Raw genomic sequence first — 16,994 nt, 5'->3', positions numbered from 1 at the left:
TGGAACTTTAGGTTTGATTTTTGTTCTATAATACTAAATTCTACTTTTTCTTCATATAAATGAAAGTGCAGAATGGAAGAAAATGGTTAAAAAAACCCTTTTCAATAAATCACTTGCTCAAGACTTCTCCCTCAGGGATCCTCACAGTCTTATTTATACAGAAAAGAGACTGTTCTAATCTATGATACAGACATTTTGAAACACAAGACTATTTTTTGTGTAAGTCTGTTCAGGGGATTAGCAAGCAGCATCTTGTAACCTAAAGTGTCCCAGTTCTTTAACTTTTTAACTTCTTTAAAGCTTGGATAATATTTTGAGAACCAATAGATTTTCAAACTGTGAAACACTGTTGTTTATTTTCTGGTTGACTCTGTCTCAAAGGCTCTTTTGTTATTGGTATGAGTTACTGATGTTCAGCTGTTCCTCAGGTATGGATATATATTATTCATTCAACAGAATTCCTCCAACTGAAAATAAAAGCAAGCTAAAATATTTGTTTGGAAGCAATATTAGAAACTGCATGCAGTGGAGGAGGAGCCTTCTTAAAACAAATCCATAAAAAAACACTAGCAAATACAAAAAAATGTCAGATATGACTTGGAAAATGACAATTTTAGAGTAATTATAAATGAAAGGCAAAGTGCTATTAAAGTTAAAGCAATGTTATTAAAAGATGTGCTAATTTTCAGTTAAATTTTCTGTAAAAGACCAATTAGTTTAAAAGGCTTGACAGCATTAACTGCAAAACATAAGCACTCGGGTAATTATACTTTAAAAAATGATTGAACAAATGGGAAAGCATCCCAGAAACGTTTGAAAGAGCTGCCCTACAATTCCAGAGCATAGGCTAGGTGGCACTGCTAGCTCAGAGATCTATGTCAGAATTTCCTTGCTCTTTATCCAGTTTCAGTGTCTATGATGCATTTCCTTTTTTCTGTTTAGGCTACACCTATTTCATATTCTCATTCCAGATGCCGATTACAGCGATAGCATACAGGTGTCCAGTGTGAGGTTCAGTTAATGGCAGTATCAAACAAGTATTTCTTCAGTTATGATTTTACAGTTGACAAAAGGGATTCACTACCGTCACTAGAAAGTGTCTTGTTACTTTAAGTACAGCAGCACCTTTCCAAAGGCATTCTGTAGATCGGTTTCTTATAAGTACTGGCATATCCAGGCCATGTACCCTCCCACAGAGCAAGTAGAAGATCACTCTCAAATTAATTTCAGTGTATTATTATTCCAAAGGAAATGGATATCACCTAGTTCAGCTTTTCAGTGTCCCCCAGTTCTAAACTGGCAAGAGGTAATGAGAGGAGTCAGATTTTTGTGACAATCGAAAGCGTGGACAGATGGTTTTTTCCTGAGGAGTGTTAAATATATTAGAACAGAAGGAAGCAACTCTCTTTAGCAGAAGGTGACAAGTTACAGCTTCCTATTCACCCATCCTTTCTTGCTTATGGTTGGGCATTTTCTGATTCGTTGCAATGCCAGAGCAGGCCGTACTGAAAGTTGGAATCTTTTCAATCATTGATGGTAAAAAACCAAAACCCATCATTTGGCTGCACTCATCCATCTGATGAAATGGTGACATCCACATCAGTCATGGTGTGAAACCCAAATTAAGCCATTGTTCCAAGATAAATGTTGCCTCCTTTACTAATAAGTGTCTTAGCTTTGCCTTAACATTTGTCTAGCAGTGGGAGGCCTTTCTCTGGTGACAGCATTCTGTTCCATTGACGATAGACCTGATTCTTTTCTTATTTGCATCAGTTTCATAGTAGTGTATGGCTCCTGGAGTTACTCCTGGTTGGCACATGACATGAGTCCAAATTGGGCCCGTTATGTCTTAATTGCACTGTGGTTCGGGAAGGAGGGGTGGTGTAATTTAATTTAATTTAATTTATATTACTTTATTTTATTTGTATTAATGCATTTGTGACAGATGCCTCACTTGATACATTATTTTACTACTGCTTTCATTTCTCAGATCTGTACTAAAATGAGTGATATAGCCACAGTATAATTTCTTAGTAGATCATGCTCTAGTGAGCTACAACTGAATATATTATAAGGGGTAATTGTGCACTTGCACATACAAAATTCTGATGGAATAAGCATGTATGCATTTAAATCTTGGATTCTGGCTATAGTTGCTATGATTTGAATTACAGAATAAAGAGACAGAGAAAGAGTTGGAAACCAGTGAAGGCTGGCCTCGTGATACCTTCCAAAGACTAATAAAATTATTAGTACAGTTTTAGTCTTTTGCATGTTTTACCAATCACTGCAAGTCAGCATCTATATAAAACATAATGCATTTGTGACAGATGCCTCACATGCATCCATCAGTCTTAGAGCAGGTGAACATTCTTACCGTAGTTGGCCTCGTTGTAAACCAGACTTAAAAAATCTACCAGTGAAGATATGCTTTACTTTTCTTTAATGTTCTTCTGTCTTGATTTATAGATGTAAAACTGAGAGTAGTATTTTTGAATAAATCTAAATATCACTACTTAGAGCAGAAAAAGGAATCAAAAATACTCAATAAAAGAGTGGGGAAGGCATGAGAAAAGATACTATTGCAGAAAATTATATGCTCTTGTGAAGGAGTGTGCTTAAAGTGCTATATAGAATACGTTGAAGCACATTTTTACTGAAAGGGCTTTTCCAGCTTCTACAATTGCAGTGCCTCTGACCTCTAGATCTGGCAGAATTTGGCTTTATATCTATGAAACTGGTGCGAAGTAACAATGCCACCTAACTGCAGGAGCAAAGGAATTGTGCTAATTAATTTAGCTCTGAGTGGTGTGTGTATATATCTATATATCTATATATATACATACATACACACACTGACAAAGGATAAGAAAGGAGACTAAACTTAATGCCAATTTTTTAATATTGACTGCTTCCACGTTGAAAAAGTATAGCGTGTGGGAAGAGCAGCCAAAGAGGGCAACTCTGATTCTCACCTCAGGGACATCAAGGAAGAAGTAACTGAAGACTAAGCAATCGTGTCTGAATGTCTTCTTTCTCTCACCACGGCATTACTATTAAACATTGCATAATCACTCCAGACTTACACTCCTGCAAGGGGTCACATTGATTTTTCGATATGTTAAGAAAGGTTTGAGTATTACACTTGAATTGATACACAGCACATCCACATATGTAAGAGCTGATTTGAGATTAGCTGTTGTTTCAGACTAACTGAATCTTCCTGAATCCCTGCTCATGTCAGGCAACTCTTTACAGTACACACTTTGTATTTAAAATATGTAGTGCCTTACCTGGGCTAAATTAAAATAATTGGTGTTGATGAGATGCAAATATTTGCTTTAGGGCATGTATAACAATAACAATATGTTCCTCATTTTAATTTAGTCAACAGGTGAATAGCATATATGCCTACGTAAATAAGCAGAGAAGCTTGAAGATATGAAACTTCAGTGTAACAGTGAAAAACATTGCTGCATAGAATTCATTTTCTCCTGTTTTATGTGTCATCTCAAGTGAACAATAAAACTGAAGTTTCATTATACAAAGAAAGAATATCAAAGTAAAATGGGTAGGAAGCCAGTTCTGCTTATTGATCTCAGACTATTTCAACCTGTACCTCAGTTTACCCACATATTAAATACAATTACATTATATGGACAGAGCAGTGAATTTCATTGAAAAGTACTGTTTAAAAAGTATTGTCTTTGGACAACAAGCAGTGTTTGAGAATTCAGTATTTGTTTTGACTTACTTGGATTACAGACATTTGTTCCAAGTCCTAAGTTCAACAGGAGTCACAAATCCAGTAATATCAATCCTGTGTACTCTACAGTGAGCTCATTTTCTTTTCCTATGTCCCCCACACTTGAAAAGCTTCTGAAAACACAGACGTTAGTGACATTGTAAGTGATCATACCTCCTTTTTTAGTTCAACGTTGTTTTTTGCCCAGTACATTACATTGCAGATATTTAACCGAGTATCTCCGAACTATGCCAGTATACTTTTAAGTGAACTTGAAAGTCATTCATCTGGCTTTAAATTAATATTTAAAATACCCATTGTTTGCCTGACAGACCAGCAATGCTACAGATGCTGGCAAAATGTCAGTGTGAAGTAAATCTTCCCTAATAAACCACACTTACCCTATACCCTAGAGTTTTTTAAAAGGACCACCAGGATCCCAAACTCATCATACATTTATCTGGAATGAACTCAGGATGTTTAATTGATACATGCTTATGTCTGAACACTGTCAAGTCTCGTAATAAGATGTTTAGTACAATACATCGGTTAGACTGCTAGAGTCCAGCCACAGTAATAAGCAATGACATTTGCAGCACAAAGGCAGCTCCCCAACGAATTGGTGACAAGAATAAAAAGGCAATCTAGCTTGTGTAAGCTTTAAATGTGGTCTGAATTTTACAATTACATGTTCTAAAGCCCATTATTAGACATGAAGGCAATGAGAAGGAAAGCAGTCATTGCATCACTACTAACACCAATTATAGGAAACATAAATCATTCACATTTTTGTACTTTAATAAAAATCAGCCTGAATTGGTGTTTAAAAGGAAGTATGTAGTATGGGAGCCTAATGGGATAGAAGAAAATAGAGTAATTGGAGTCTGCTGTCTTTTCACTTTCCATAGAAAGTTATTTGAAGAGACAGCCAAGAACTTTAAACAGCAGAAACCCAGAAAAGTTGTAATTTAGATGTCTTCAGCTGTGACTTTAATGGTGTTTGCTTAAAGAGCTTTCTTTTATCTCTGCAGACATACTTCAATGACAATATCCTCACACTGATACGGACATTGGTAACAGGAGGAGCCACACCAGAGCTGGAAGCACTGATTGCTGAGGAAAATGCATTGAGAGGAGGTTACAGCACGCCCCAGACACTTGCAAACAGGGACAGGTGTCGAGTTGCTCAGTTGGCTTTGTATGATGGGCCATTTGCAGACCTAGGGGTAAGATCACGAGAGAAATGTAGGACCAAGGCTGGTCTGCAATCTATTTGTTTTCTCTCAGACTGAATTAAAAAACTATCTTAATTAGCATAACATTCCTAATTATTTATAATTTAATAGCACGTTTGGTTCATTTGACAATTCATAACACAGGGTGCCAGGTTTGCTGTTACTCTTTTTAAGAAGCTATATGATTTCTCAGACTCCTTGCTAAGATATTTCATACAGAAAACCCTGTGTTTCTTCTTGTCAGCTAAAGAGATTGTAGGTTATAACCATTCTAACAATAGTCTATTGTAAACATGAGCAATATCTGTACCTTTGTTGAGTTTTGATAAACTTATTTAGTCTTTGCATGGAGCTTCCAGTTCTTCCTGAAGTTATGCTTATTAGCTTGAAAACAGAGCTATGAGGTTTGTTTTGTGCTGTTTCTGGATGAACTAAATTCTTGTGAAATCTGACATTTTGACCTCACTATCCTAAGAGTGAAGTAAAAAAAAAACCAAACAAAAGCAAAGAAACAAACAATCTTTAGAAAATGGTGCATTTGGATAAAGAAGTGTCTAGAAATGTTTTCTGGTCCAAATCTTGTGATCTTTTCACCCATTTCACTTTGATGATGATGTAGGATTTGATATTTCTTAATTAACCTTGTGTTCACCAGCTCTGTTCAAAAAAAGAATGGAGTGACTTTCTGCACACAAATGACAGGGAATCCCAGTTTAATCACAGAATCACAGAATGGTAGGAGTTGGAAGGGTCCTCTGGAGATCATCTAGTCCAACCCCCCTGCTAAAGCAGGTTCACCTGGAGCAGCTGGGTACCCTTAAGGATTAATGGTGATGAGAGTACACAGATAGAAGTAAACAACCTTTCAGTTCATATAGAGTCATTTCATAGCTGAGACTACCAGCTCATCCAAACACTTGGGCATGCAGTGTAATGTTTTCCACAGATAAAACAAGCAATACCAATCCTTTAAATGCTATTTCGCCAGAGCCGCAATTGCACTACATCAGTGAAGGCAGAATGCATTAACATTCATTGTTATTTAAGAGTCAATATTTCAGATATACAGAGTATCAAATCTAAACTTTTTTTTTGCTAATCAAAATGGTTTATATAATTTATGAAACTGGCATATATTTATCATTATTTTACAGTGGGAGATAATTTTTTATCCTTCTAACCCTTCAGAACTCTAATTTCTGTTGTGCTCCCCAGTTAATTTATTTGTCTAGATGACAGTATGGCTACTGCCAAAAAAGAGTCAAAAATACTGACAATTTTAATACCACAGATAGTATAATTTGTAGAATATGCATTGTTTGGTACCAAAATTGATATTTCCAGCTTAAGGGAAATCACTCACTTTTCCCAATTTACCATCATTTCATAGGCCAAGGCTCTCCAAAATAATAATCACTTTACATAAATACCTATTTGAAATAAAACATTTAGATTATTCAGTTCCTTTGGTAAAAGATTCTTATTTGTGACAAACAGCAGATTGTCTATACATTGTCCTTTTTGTATAGGCTTATACTGAAAATCCTGTTCCCTGACATTGTGTTAACAGAGAAAAGAAAGGAAAAAATACTGTCTTTTCCTTCCCCCCTGCCCCTCCTTTCTTTCTTCTAGGATGGAGGTTGTTATGGAGATCTATTTTGTAAAGCACTGAAAACATACAATATGCTTTGCTTTGGAATTTATCGATTAAGGGATGCACATCTAAGTACTCCCAGCCAATGCACTAAACGGTAAGTCCAGTCTTTTAGAACATCTCTGCTTTGCTGTTCATCATTTGTTTCTGTGAGGAAGACCCCAGTGCCTGTAATAAATCTAAAAAAGAGCTTTCTCCATTTTTTACATAACTTTAACACAAAAGCTAACTCTTTGAGGACTTCACGATGACTCTTAAGCTGAGTTTAAAGCATAAGCTGGATATTGTAGCATAAGTTTTCGGCTAATTTTAGTAAAAAAAAAAAAATTAAAGTTATCTTGTTTGATTTATGATGATCCAATGCTTGCATACAAGGAAAGGACTTCAGTTTACTTATATCAATCAGCTGTAAGTTACTGGATAATAATTTAGATTATAGTAGCTAGACTTCCTTTTTTCTGAATGCTCAAAAAATACTCCTGTGGGCTTCCCATTGATACTATCTGTATCTAATCATAATTTCTTCCAGTAAATGGAAACTCTTCTCTTGGTAGGCTGCATTTTCAGTTCAGTAGCACCAAATCTGACCTCAGTGTTTTAAATAGAGCAGACACATTTTCATCTTTGCAAACTGAAGGCCATTTAGCAGCTTACTTCAAATGTGTCTTAATTAAGTGCCTACTAGAAATACACACGCAGACCCATACCAGAACTGTCACAAATCTACCATCTGTTACTCTTTCATTCACTACAAAAAGCATCATTATTGGGTGAACATGGCAATAAACAACCCTGCAGCTCACCAAAGCGGTTTCTTCTGTAAGGATTTGGACAAATTGGGTAGAAAAATTTGGTTTCAGTTTAGATTTACACGGTCCTTGCTATACTTGGGATTATTTGTTGGATTAATAAGGGACTTCTGTCCCTGAGGCAGATAAGCCAGATTTCTTATGAGTATAAATTAATTTGAAAAGAAGTTGTGAGCTTCATGATCAATTTTTACTTGTTTCTTGCTTGAACAGAAAATGCCAACAAATGCCTTGCTCAAATATGTTTTCACATGCATGAAAAATTTAGCAGCAGGGTCTATAAATTCTTCCTACCCTGTCAGGGGGTTAGTTGAAGTTCTGGACTCTTGAAATTGATAGAGTTTTAATTTCAGGCCTGGAATGTATACTTAGCAATGCTGGATTCTTGGATGTGAAGATTTCTCTTTATAAATGCTTTTTCAGGCCATGAATGTACATGTGCAATGAATGAACAGGATTAACTTCACTGCAACTTTGCTGATATGTTTTTCTTAACTTCTTTTATGTACAGTCACAATCCAAACAAATAATTATATCCCTTGCTCTATTGACAGTGTTTAAATAATTAATAAATATATAGTAAATATATATTTAAATATAACTCCGCCTAAAATCGTCCTCTCCCTGTTTTTCCCTTTTTTTTTCTTTTAAATACTGTTGCTGCTGGGTATGTTACTGCTTTTTGTGAATATGTAGATCTGTTTGTTAGAGTCAGTGCGGTACGGTGCAGCTAGAGAAAGGAGGGTGCCTTCTCTGAAAAGTCATGACGTGATCCACTTGAAGAATGTCCTACTCAGACAGTATATCTGTGCAACAGAAAACATACAAAAAGTGATATCTGACATAAGAAAGTCCTAAATCATAATGGGTATTATGTGAGCTAAAATTTGGTACACACTGAAGGAAACAAATGCAAAAATATGGGTAAATGTTAATGAGATAACAACTTTAGAAGAAATTTTTTAGTACAAATCTAAACCTTCTTTCTCTTTCTTTCTTCTTTTCTTTCCAGTTATGTTATCACAAACCCACCATATGAATTTGAGCTCGTGCCGACAGACTTGATCTTCTGTTTAATGCAATTTGACCACAACGCTGGCCAGTCCCGGGCCAGTCTTTCTCATTCCTCCCATTCCTCCTATTCTTCCAGCAAGAAGAGCTCATCAGTTCACTCCATCCCGTCGACAGCAAACCGACCGAACCGCACCAAGACCAGGGATTCCCGGGAAAAACAGAAGTATGTGCAGGAAGATAGACTTTGATATGTGTACTTGCTCCCACTGTGTGTGAAACTTGCATTCACCACCCATTCTCCCCAGTTAATGTTTCCAGCAGTAATGTTCCCTGTTTCCCCATGGAGTTCTCCCTTTTTGTACACATATTTTGCATATGTATGATAGTGTGCATGTGTCATTTTTATTTCACCACCATAAAACCCTTAAGCACAACAGCAACAAAGCAGACGGACCAAAAGTTATTTGTGATGCTAGGGGAGAAAGAAAAATTCTAAACCCACAGGCACACTGAAAACATGAATAACTCACTGTAGTTACTCTACATATCAGAAAATAGAGTATATTTAACATGGACACTTGCTCTTGATGTCAGAGTTACACAAAGAAAGTCATTTAGTGCAGAAGTGTTGATGTATGTTGCAGTAGGTTTTTTTTTAATATTCATATTTACAGAAGTTGCTACATTTATTTGAAGCTTATAAAACTAACCCATTGGGGGAAAAAAAAATCCCCACTGATTTTTCACTCTCAAAGCTTATATTATATAGGGCTCACACTCTATGTATAGATTATTGCAACGCACCTGCTTTATACCAAAGCAACATCAGGGACTTTTCTGCTTGTTTAAGGACTTTCTTTAAAATACTAGCCTTTTGAGATACTGTCTTTTCCTTTTAACGCTGAAATTGTCTGGGAACGGCGTTGTAAAACTCCAATGGTTTAATTTAAGTTTAGAAAGAGTCTAATTGCATATTAAATTATTATTCTGTCTATTTATACTGCCACATGAATAGCTATATTTTCTTTCACTTTTGACATTTGGGATAAAAAGCCATATGTATCATAAATATTGCATGTAAGTCATTAAAAACTCCTTTCCTGGGACTTTGACATCTTTAAAAGGTGAATTAGTCACCTTATGTACAGAATAAATAATGTTCAGAAAAAGGCAAGCATTTTTCTATGCTTAAGTATCAGATCTCGAGGGACTTTTCCTTTTCCCCAGACAATAGTTTAACGTTCTCAAGTTAGAGTGGTGGTATAAATCTTACAAGAAGAGTCCTAATATGTGAAGATCCTCCAGAAATCCTGCTCCATGTTCTAGCTCATTCTTTTCAACAGGTGCGTGCCAGTACGCGGTATGCAGGAATGCAGGAGAAGACAACTGGGTGCCTTTAAGGTCTCTCCCATTTGGGTAGAAATGGTGCTGTGCCCTAGACAGCTAATGAGCAGAATGAGAGGGCTGTGGTGGAAATACTAACTGGGCTGAGGCATCGTGTTCTAGGCACTTGCCAGAGTTTGGTTCTTGAAGATCCTTACCAATGACACGCTTAGGCAAACAAAAATTGTGGCAGGAATTAAAGTAGTGGAAAGGAACCGATCCTAGACAACCATAGAAATTATACTTCAAGCCTGTTTTTTTTTTTTTAATTTCAAGTTACAACCTTTTGAAATATGGGACTAGTTCTAGGTTGTACGAAAAGTTTCCCTGGGTAAGGAGGCCAGAAACACATGCCATCTTCCCTGGCTACCCAGCAAGAAAGCATGCAGACAGAAAATAAATACTTGGATGTGGAAGTGATTAGCTTTGTAACTGCCAAACCTGACAAGGTGCTTTTATGGTTAGTGTTTTTTTCTACCTTCCTCTTCCCCAAGCATGATAATTTTGAAGATTTGCTTGCTGTGTGAATTGACAATGAAGCCAAGCACTTTTACTGACAAAACCTGGAACTGTGTAAGTGGGCTACAGAGAGTACTACTATGCAGTGTTAAGCATAGTGATTAGAATACAGTGCATATGTGTGTTGTGCATTCAAATGCATCTGTAAGTCCTATCAGTGAAATACATTGCAAATTATGGATGCTCTCCACAAATGAGACTATTATGGTTGCTCTTCATTATAAAGACAAATTCATGTATTTCTTTTTGCAAAGAAAGTTATCATGTTTTGCCCTAAGAATATTTATTACTATAAGGGTGTGCCAGTTAAAGTGCTCAACAGGAATATGACAGTTTAAAAGCATTGTAAAACTTACATAGCTTACTTCTTTTTCTAAAGTGCAACAAGGATGAATAGAATGGGCCAAGGTATGACAATTAATGGTTCTGCATGACCTAGAAACTGCTGTGGGTTTCCTTCTATAACTTTGTCCTTGTGAAAACTTGTGAAATTAAAAAGAAAAATAGTTACAAACTTTATTCAGTTATTGATTTGTTTGTTTGGTTGGTTGTTTTGTTGGTTTTCTTTTGCCTTTTTTTTCCCTTCCAAACCAGAAGTTAAACTGGCGGCTGCTGCTGCTGCTGTTGCTCAACCCTGTTTTATTTTTTATCCTCTCATCTGCTTGCGTTTCTAATTGCATGTGTCCTTTAGTAAACACCCAGGTTCCCGCTCAGTGAAGATATCTGACCTGGTGCAGACATTACATTAATTTCCCATTCCTCATGCCAGTTCCTTTCCTCCCTTCCCCTCCCTACTCACCTCTCCCCCGTGTATGTTCATGAGCATCTTTTTATGTTGGAAATATTGACTGAAGATAGTCAAAAGCAGTTATGCATTTTGGAAGAAAGTTAATGGCTTTGACACCAGGATACTTTCCCATTAATGTTTGATGTTTTCCATTTAGCAGAGGAAGGAAGTGTGTTAATATGAAGCCATATGAGCTTTAAGTGGAGGTCCTGTCACTTATATCAGTCCGTGTGTGGTTTTGACAATGGAAACTAGGTTCTTAGTAACTTTGTTGATCTGATCTGAGTGTTGACACAAAACCGTAGCTAGCAAATCTGTGGGTTCTTGGCATGTCTTCCCACTGGCCTAAACTGGTTTCCAGTTAAATTCCCATTGTCAAAAGTAAGAATTTTGCTAGTTTAAAAAATAAAAAATCATCAATTGCAAGTCCAGAATAGTATTTTTGTCCCAAAACTTTAGTTACCTTGAAGCAAAATAAAGACGTTCACAGAAAGTAAAAATAGCTGCTTCTCTCTCTTCCTGCAAATTGCTTACTACTTGCTACATGTAAAATATTCATCTGCCAAACAAAGGATTGCTTGGTGGGTGGAGAAACTTTCATTACTTTTTTCTCATACAGGAAGAAATTGCATGGGAGAATTTTCAGCTTATATATAAAGCTGCTTATGTGGAGGGGGAAGGCACACAAACATACACATACAGACTCATCTGAAACTGCAAGTGTCATAAGAGTAAAAAAATGCATGTTTAAAACAATTGTAAGGTAACCTGGGATTATGGTGAGAATACACATTTAATAAATCTTTGTGTTATGTTTAGCTAGTACTTTCTTTGCCTCTGCTTAGAATAGAGGATGTTTCACAGTGACATTTGCTCAAATGTGATTACTCAGTCCAGAATTAATGACAGAAATTTTAAAGCACCAGAACAATAAATCAGCTGGAGAAAATTGCTAGAGTCTTACACAAGCTGAATAAATCTATATTTTCATCATTTTACTTTAGTTATTTGTATCTTTTTATGCTGCAGGGAATAGTTTTATACAAGATGTTAATTTTTATTTATTTGTAAAAGGAGCATGGAGCCTTTAGAACCTTCACGGACACACTGGGATGCTGCTATCCCATTGCAAACACAGGTGTTTCAGGGCAAAGTAAATGTTTTCTGCTTTCTGATACATGCAGTTACTTAGATATTCCAACATCTCTCAGTTGATGCTGTCAAAACCAAACCTGTTGAATAACGTAGGAAGATCAGGGACTTTCTTGAACAGTTCTTAAAAAAAAATAAAACAGAAAACTATGCCTGTTCTCACTGTAATGTAGAAACACATATGGTAAGGATCAATATGTGTATGCCAAAAGGGAGAGAAAGAAACTGAAAGAAAACTAAAAAAAATTTGGTGAATATAACAATATATAAAGACTTAAAAAAGGGTTTTCTGGACTGATTTGAAGGAAAGACTAAGTAGTTTGTGTAAGATAAGTAAAAATCTGTGCTAAGGTTTTGGAAGACATATCAAAGTTAGAGTGTGAGCATAACAAAAAAGATTGAAAAGTGTCTAAGGGGTTGCGGAAGGACGTTTAATAACTGGGAGCAGAATGTCTTAGTGGCCAAGAGTAAAGATGAGGAGTGTCAAGCTCATATTTCAAAGGTAAGTATAGAAGTTGATGGACTTTCACAGGAGATTTGTCATTATGTGGTCAAAGACAATTTTAAGAGCAGAAAAGGAACAGGAAAGATATAACGCATTTGATGCTGAAAATTATAATGCCTGGATCAAGGTTGCAGCACTGGCAAAAAGAAATTTAAACAGCAAAAGAAATTAGAATCTACCAGTTTCTGCATTATTTTCTGTATTTATTACTCACGAAGTTAAAGGCAAAAAGAGACTTGATGGTGTCTTTTTAAAGATCAGCTCCCTGGATATGAGTTTTATTGTAAAGATAAACATATCAATAATTGCCTTGTTTTTAGAATTCCCGAGAAAGCAGAGAAGATGGAAATGCTTTACACTGGCTGCTGAGAAACACAGTGCAGTTCCTCCCTGATCCTTAGATCTCATGCAGTTCTCCCCTTTCTTGCTACAAGACAGAATTAACTTGCACCAAGTTCTGTTTGCAAGGAAAGTTTGTGCACCATATGTTAAAAAAGAAGATAGAGATAAAAGTTCACAGTGCTTAACTTGCCTGAAAATCATTTTAAACACAAACCATTAGAAAACTGTTAGTTTGAAATTGTTTGTGTGATCTTGCAAGGCTTTTAAAACGTGATAACCATCACACTTTACACCTCTCTGAAAGGTTAGTTTAATCGTAGATCACATAAAATTGGTTTCCACAAATGTATAATGGTTCATGTGTCACACTTGAACTAAATGGTTTTTTAAATGGAGCTGAAATTATTTTGATGTGTACACATTCCCAGATTTTTTTTCCTACAACCTTTCTTAAACCAGCCCCCATCAGGAACCATTCCCTTAAAGTCTCATTAATAATTCAGATGTTCTGATGACTTTAAAAGATCTGTGGAATTGAGGTCTTTTTTTTTTTTTTAAACTGCTTGACAAAAAGATAAATGAATGTAGAAAGAAGCGGTAGGAGTCTGGCAAGCTGTAGATCATCTCTGAACAGATTGTAACTTTATCATTCTGTCAGGAAGAATAATTTAAAGCACTTAATCAGTTAGCTTCAGTGTGCAGGATGTAACATTATGAATTCTTATCGTCCAATCTGTTCAAATCAAAGGGAACTTAATTACAATAGGTAAGAGAGAGAGAGAGAGAGAGAGAGAGATGGGAGACTGAATGTTGTTCAGGCTTAGGCAACTTTAAGGGGGCAGGGAACTATCTACCCTAATTGCAAATGAGTAGTACATTTTAAAAAGAAGTAAACCACATTTTAGAAAATTACAAGAAAAACAATGCTGTAGTTCTGTTTACTTTCAGTAATAAACTATTAATGATTAATACCTTTTTTAAAATTTAATTTTTTAAAAAAGCATAAGCGCAGGTAACATATCTGAAAAAAAAATCAAAAAGGTGGATTAAACCTTCACAAGTTTGAGGTTTGTTGTTGGGGAGTGGTCATGTTGCATGTAGATGCTTAAAATCCATATCAATTTTAAGTATTTAAAGTTTGTATTCATGAAAGTGACTGAGAAGTCCAGTAATTCTGGAAATCAATCCGCTTCTTTAGACTCCCTACCTTCAAAGCTAGTTGCTTATTTTTATGCATTTATGCCCAGATATTCATCCTTTATTCTTCCTGGTGTTCCTGTTTCTATTCTCTCCCTCACCTCCTGAGCTTTTATACTCTGTCTTTAGGTTTCTGAGGTGGATTTTGCTTTGTTTGTTTGTTTGTTTGTTTGTTTGTTTGTTTTAAATGAGCACTTCTTCCACTCCTGCCCTGATAGCCCAGATACAACAGCATTTCAGTGGTAAGCAAAAGTGGCAGTTTTGTATTATGCAAGTGAGACATAAAAGCATCTGAAGCATTTTGGTTTCCCCATTGGAATGGGAAGTAGTCCATACATGTAAAAGCAGCAGCTCTGATGTGCCCCAGTTGCAGTACCCCATTCCCAGAACCATTTGTGCTCACTGCTCTGCATATCCACCTCTGGAATTTGGGGAAGGAGGGCGAGAACAAAGTTTGTCAAACCACAAGCATCTAATGGCCATAAGCCACTCTTAAGACCAAGAGTTTCTAAGTCTTTGAATAGAGTTATCTTGTAAAGTTGCATATCCGAAATTAAGAAACAACAGCAGTAATTGCTCTCTAAAGGCCTTAAGAAAATTCTTTTGCTTTTTTTTTCTTTTGTGAATTTTAAGTTTTGTCCACATCTGTGTATGAATAATACAATATGGTGGTTACAATTATAAGTATCTAGGGAATGGCTGCAATGCTGCAGCCCCTCAGCATCCTTACTTCTTCCACACTGCTCCCAGCCCACCCTAAAACAGTACCATAGAATTCTTCCTGTGATCATGGAAACAGACACTGTCCAAAGATATAAAAGGAATAGCTTGCCCTCTAATCTTCCTTTAAGTCCTTGCTTCCTTTGCTTTACTGTCATGTATCACTACCAATCCATTCAGGATTAATTTAAGCCCCTACTACAGTCATCTGCAGCATCAGGTATGTTCCATACACCTTCCCAAACTGGGGAGTTCAGCAGTTCCCAAGTAGCCAGGTTGCTAGGTAGTGATATAATGGCCATCCTGTGCAGGAAGGCAGCCATCTGGCAGCATGAACGCATGTCCTGTTTATTCTAGCACCAACTGCAGAAAGTTCTTTACATTCTCCTGCATGATTTCTGAGCCAGTGGTAGCGACCACCCCGAGGCTGAAATGATTCAGAGAAGCCTCTCACTCTTTAGGTACTCCTCTGTATATGGACTCACACGCTCTTTTCTGCATTACCCTTGTCCCATCTGCTCTCCCTAGCTTCTTAGTTTAGTGTTTCATTTGTATCATTTTTTTCAATAAATGAATCAGTGTGTTCACCTGAAGATGGGAAAAAACGAAAAAAAAAAGAGCTCTCTTACATTCAACAAGAAAAATAGCATATTGACATTGTTCTTTAACTTCTACTATCAAATCTGCAAACATGTCATCCTCCTTTCATGAAAAGTATTTTCAGCAGTGTTAATCTAATGCACTGTACTGCTAGTAATTACTCAAATTCTTCTATTGATTGCCATTTCTCTATAGACTTTCCTGACTGCTCCCCCTCTCTTTTTTTTTTCCTTTTTTTTTTTGGTATTTATGTGTATATGTGCTTCACTAATTAAAACTCTCATTTTCCCTCCTTATTCTGTCTCTACCCATTTTGCTCCTTAGCAGAAAAGAAATGGTTTACAGATGAGCCGGATAATGCCTATCCCAGAAACATTCAAATCAAGCCCATGAGCACTCACATGGCCAATCAGATCAATCAATATAAATCGACAAGCAGCTTGATACCACCAATCAGAGAAGTCGAAGATGAATGTTGACTCCTTCGAGGCCAGAACTATTTTTTTAAAGCCTGACAAACTTCATGAATGGTGATGTGACATTTATTCCTCTTACATGCTGAACCACTGATGGAGAAGTTAAGAAGGGCAAGCTTAATGGGAAAATAAAGTAGACAGATCTTTGTTTGTCTGCCTTTAATATTGCTTCCACGTATTTTGGAAACTCTTTCATTTATAAATGAACATAATCAAAACTAGTCATGTATAGCCTCTAGCATTTTAAATTATTTTTATTTATTAGAAAAAAATATATTTTTCTTTTTTTTTCATTGTCAAGTATTTTCCCTTATAATAAAAAAACCTGCATATGTGGCCAGACTCCTAAGAGAATTTTTAAAAAAGAAACCTCAGTCTTTGGCTTAAAGGAGAATGATGGTCACAGTTATAAAGACATGTAATTAAAGGGGACAAATGATATATTTACAAAAAAGAAAAAAGGTCCAACTAGTATTTTAGTAAATCAAAAAAAAAAAAAAAGAAAAAAAAAAAAGAACAGTCCACCAAAATGTTTCTTTACTGGAGGATGTGTATTTTGTTCAGCATTGACACCAGCTCTTAATAAACTGAACTTATTTATTTTCAAAGTTGGATGTCATATTTTTGTACATGTAACATTCTTCTGAAATATTCTTTGTTTTATTACCATACACAGATCATCTTAATTACCAGTTATGTTAAGGTCCAATAACCCCCATACACACACGCATGCACACATACACACACACAAGCAGAGAAGCCCAGCATCCTCAATAACCTGCTGCGACACTAGCGTAGTGAACATCACTACCCTAAACTGAGGGCCATGTAGATAAGGTGCTCATAGGCAGCACTT

At 36.2% G+C, this 16,994-nt stretch overlaps 1 protein-coding gene across 15 annotated transcripts in view; it reads left to right on the top strand.

Moving 5' to 3' along the window:
* Positions 1–16,141, top strand: part of KCNMA1 (potassium calcium-activated channel subfamily M alpha 1) — a 518,713-nt gene extending 502,572 nt beyond the window's left edge. For 5 of the 15 annotated variants that reach the window (XM_086466789.1, XM_086466787.1, XM_086466783.1 and 2 more), the window contains 4 exons: positions 4,777–4,971; positions 6,613–6,731; positions 8,456–8,680; positions 15,987–16,011. In XM_086466789.1, coding sequence (XP_086322915.1) covers positions 4,777–4,971; positions 6,613–6,731; positions 8,456–8,680; positions 15,987–16,011 — 564 coding nt within the window. Of the gene's footprint in view, positions 1–4,776; positions 4,972–6,612; positions 6,732–8,455; positions 8,706–10,738; positions 10,768–15,986 lie in introns of those variants that run through there. The other 10 variants (XM_086466777.1, XM_086466785.1, XM_086466782.1 and 7 more) reach the window with 4 other exon arrangements.
* Positions 16,142–16,994: the final 853 nt, after the last annotated feature.

Source organism: Leptosomus discolor, chromosome 6, assembly GCF_034619465.1.
Source record: "Leptosomus discolor isolate bLepDis1 chromosome 6, bLepDis1.hap2, whole genome shotgun sequence".
NCBI classification, from domain to species: domain Eukaryota; kingdom Metazoa; phylum Chordata; class Aves; order Leptosomiformes; family Leptosomidae; genus Leptosomus; species Leptosomus discolor.
Note: the sequence above shows the minus strand (reverse complement) of the source record. Positions and strands in the feature narration are given on the sequence as shown.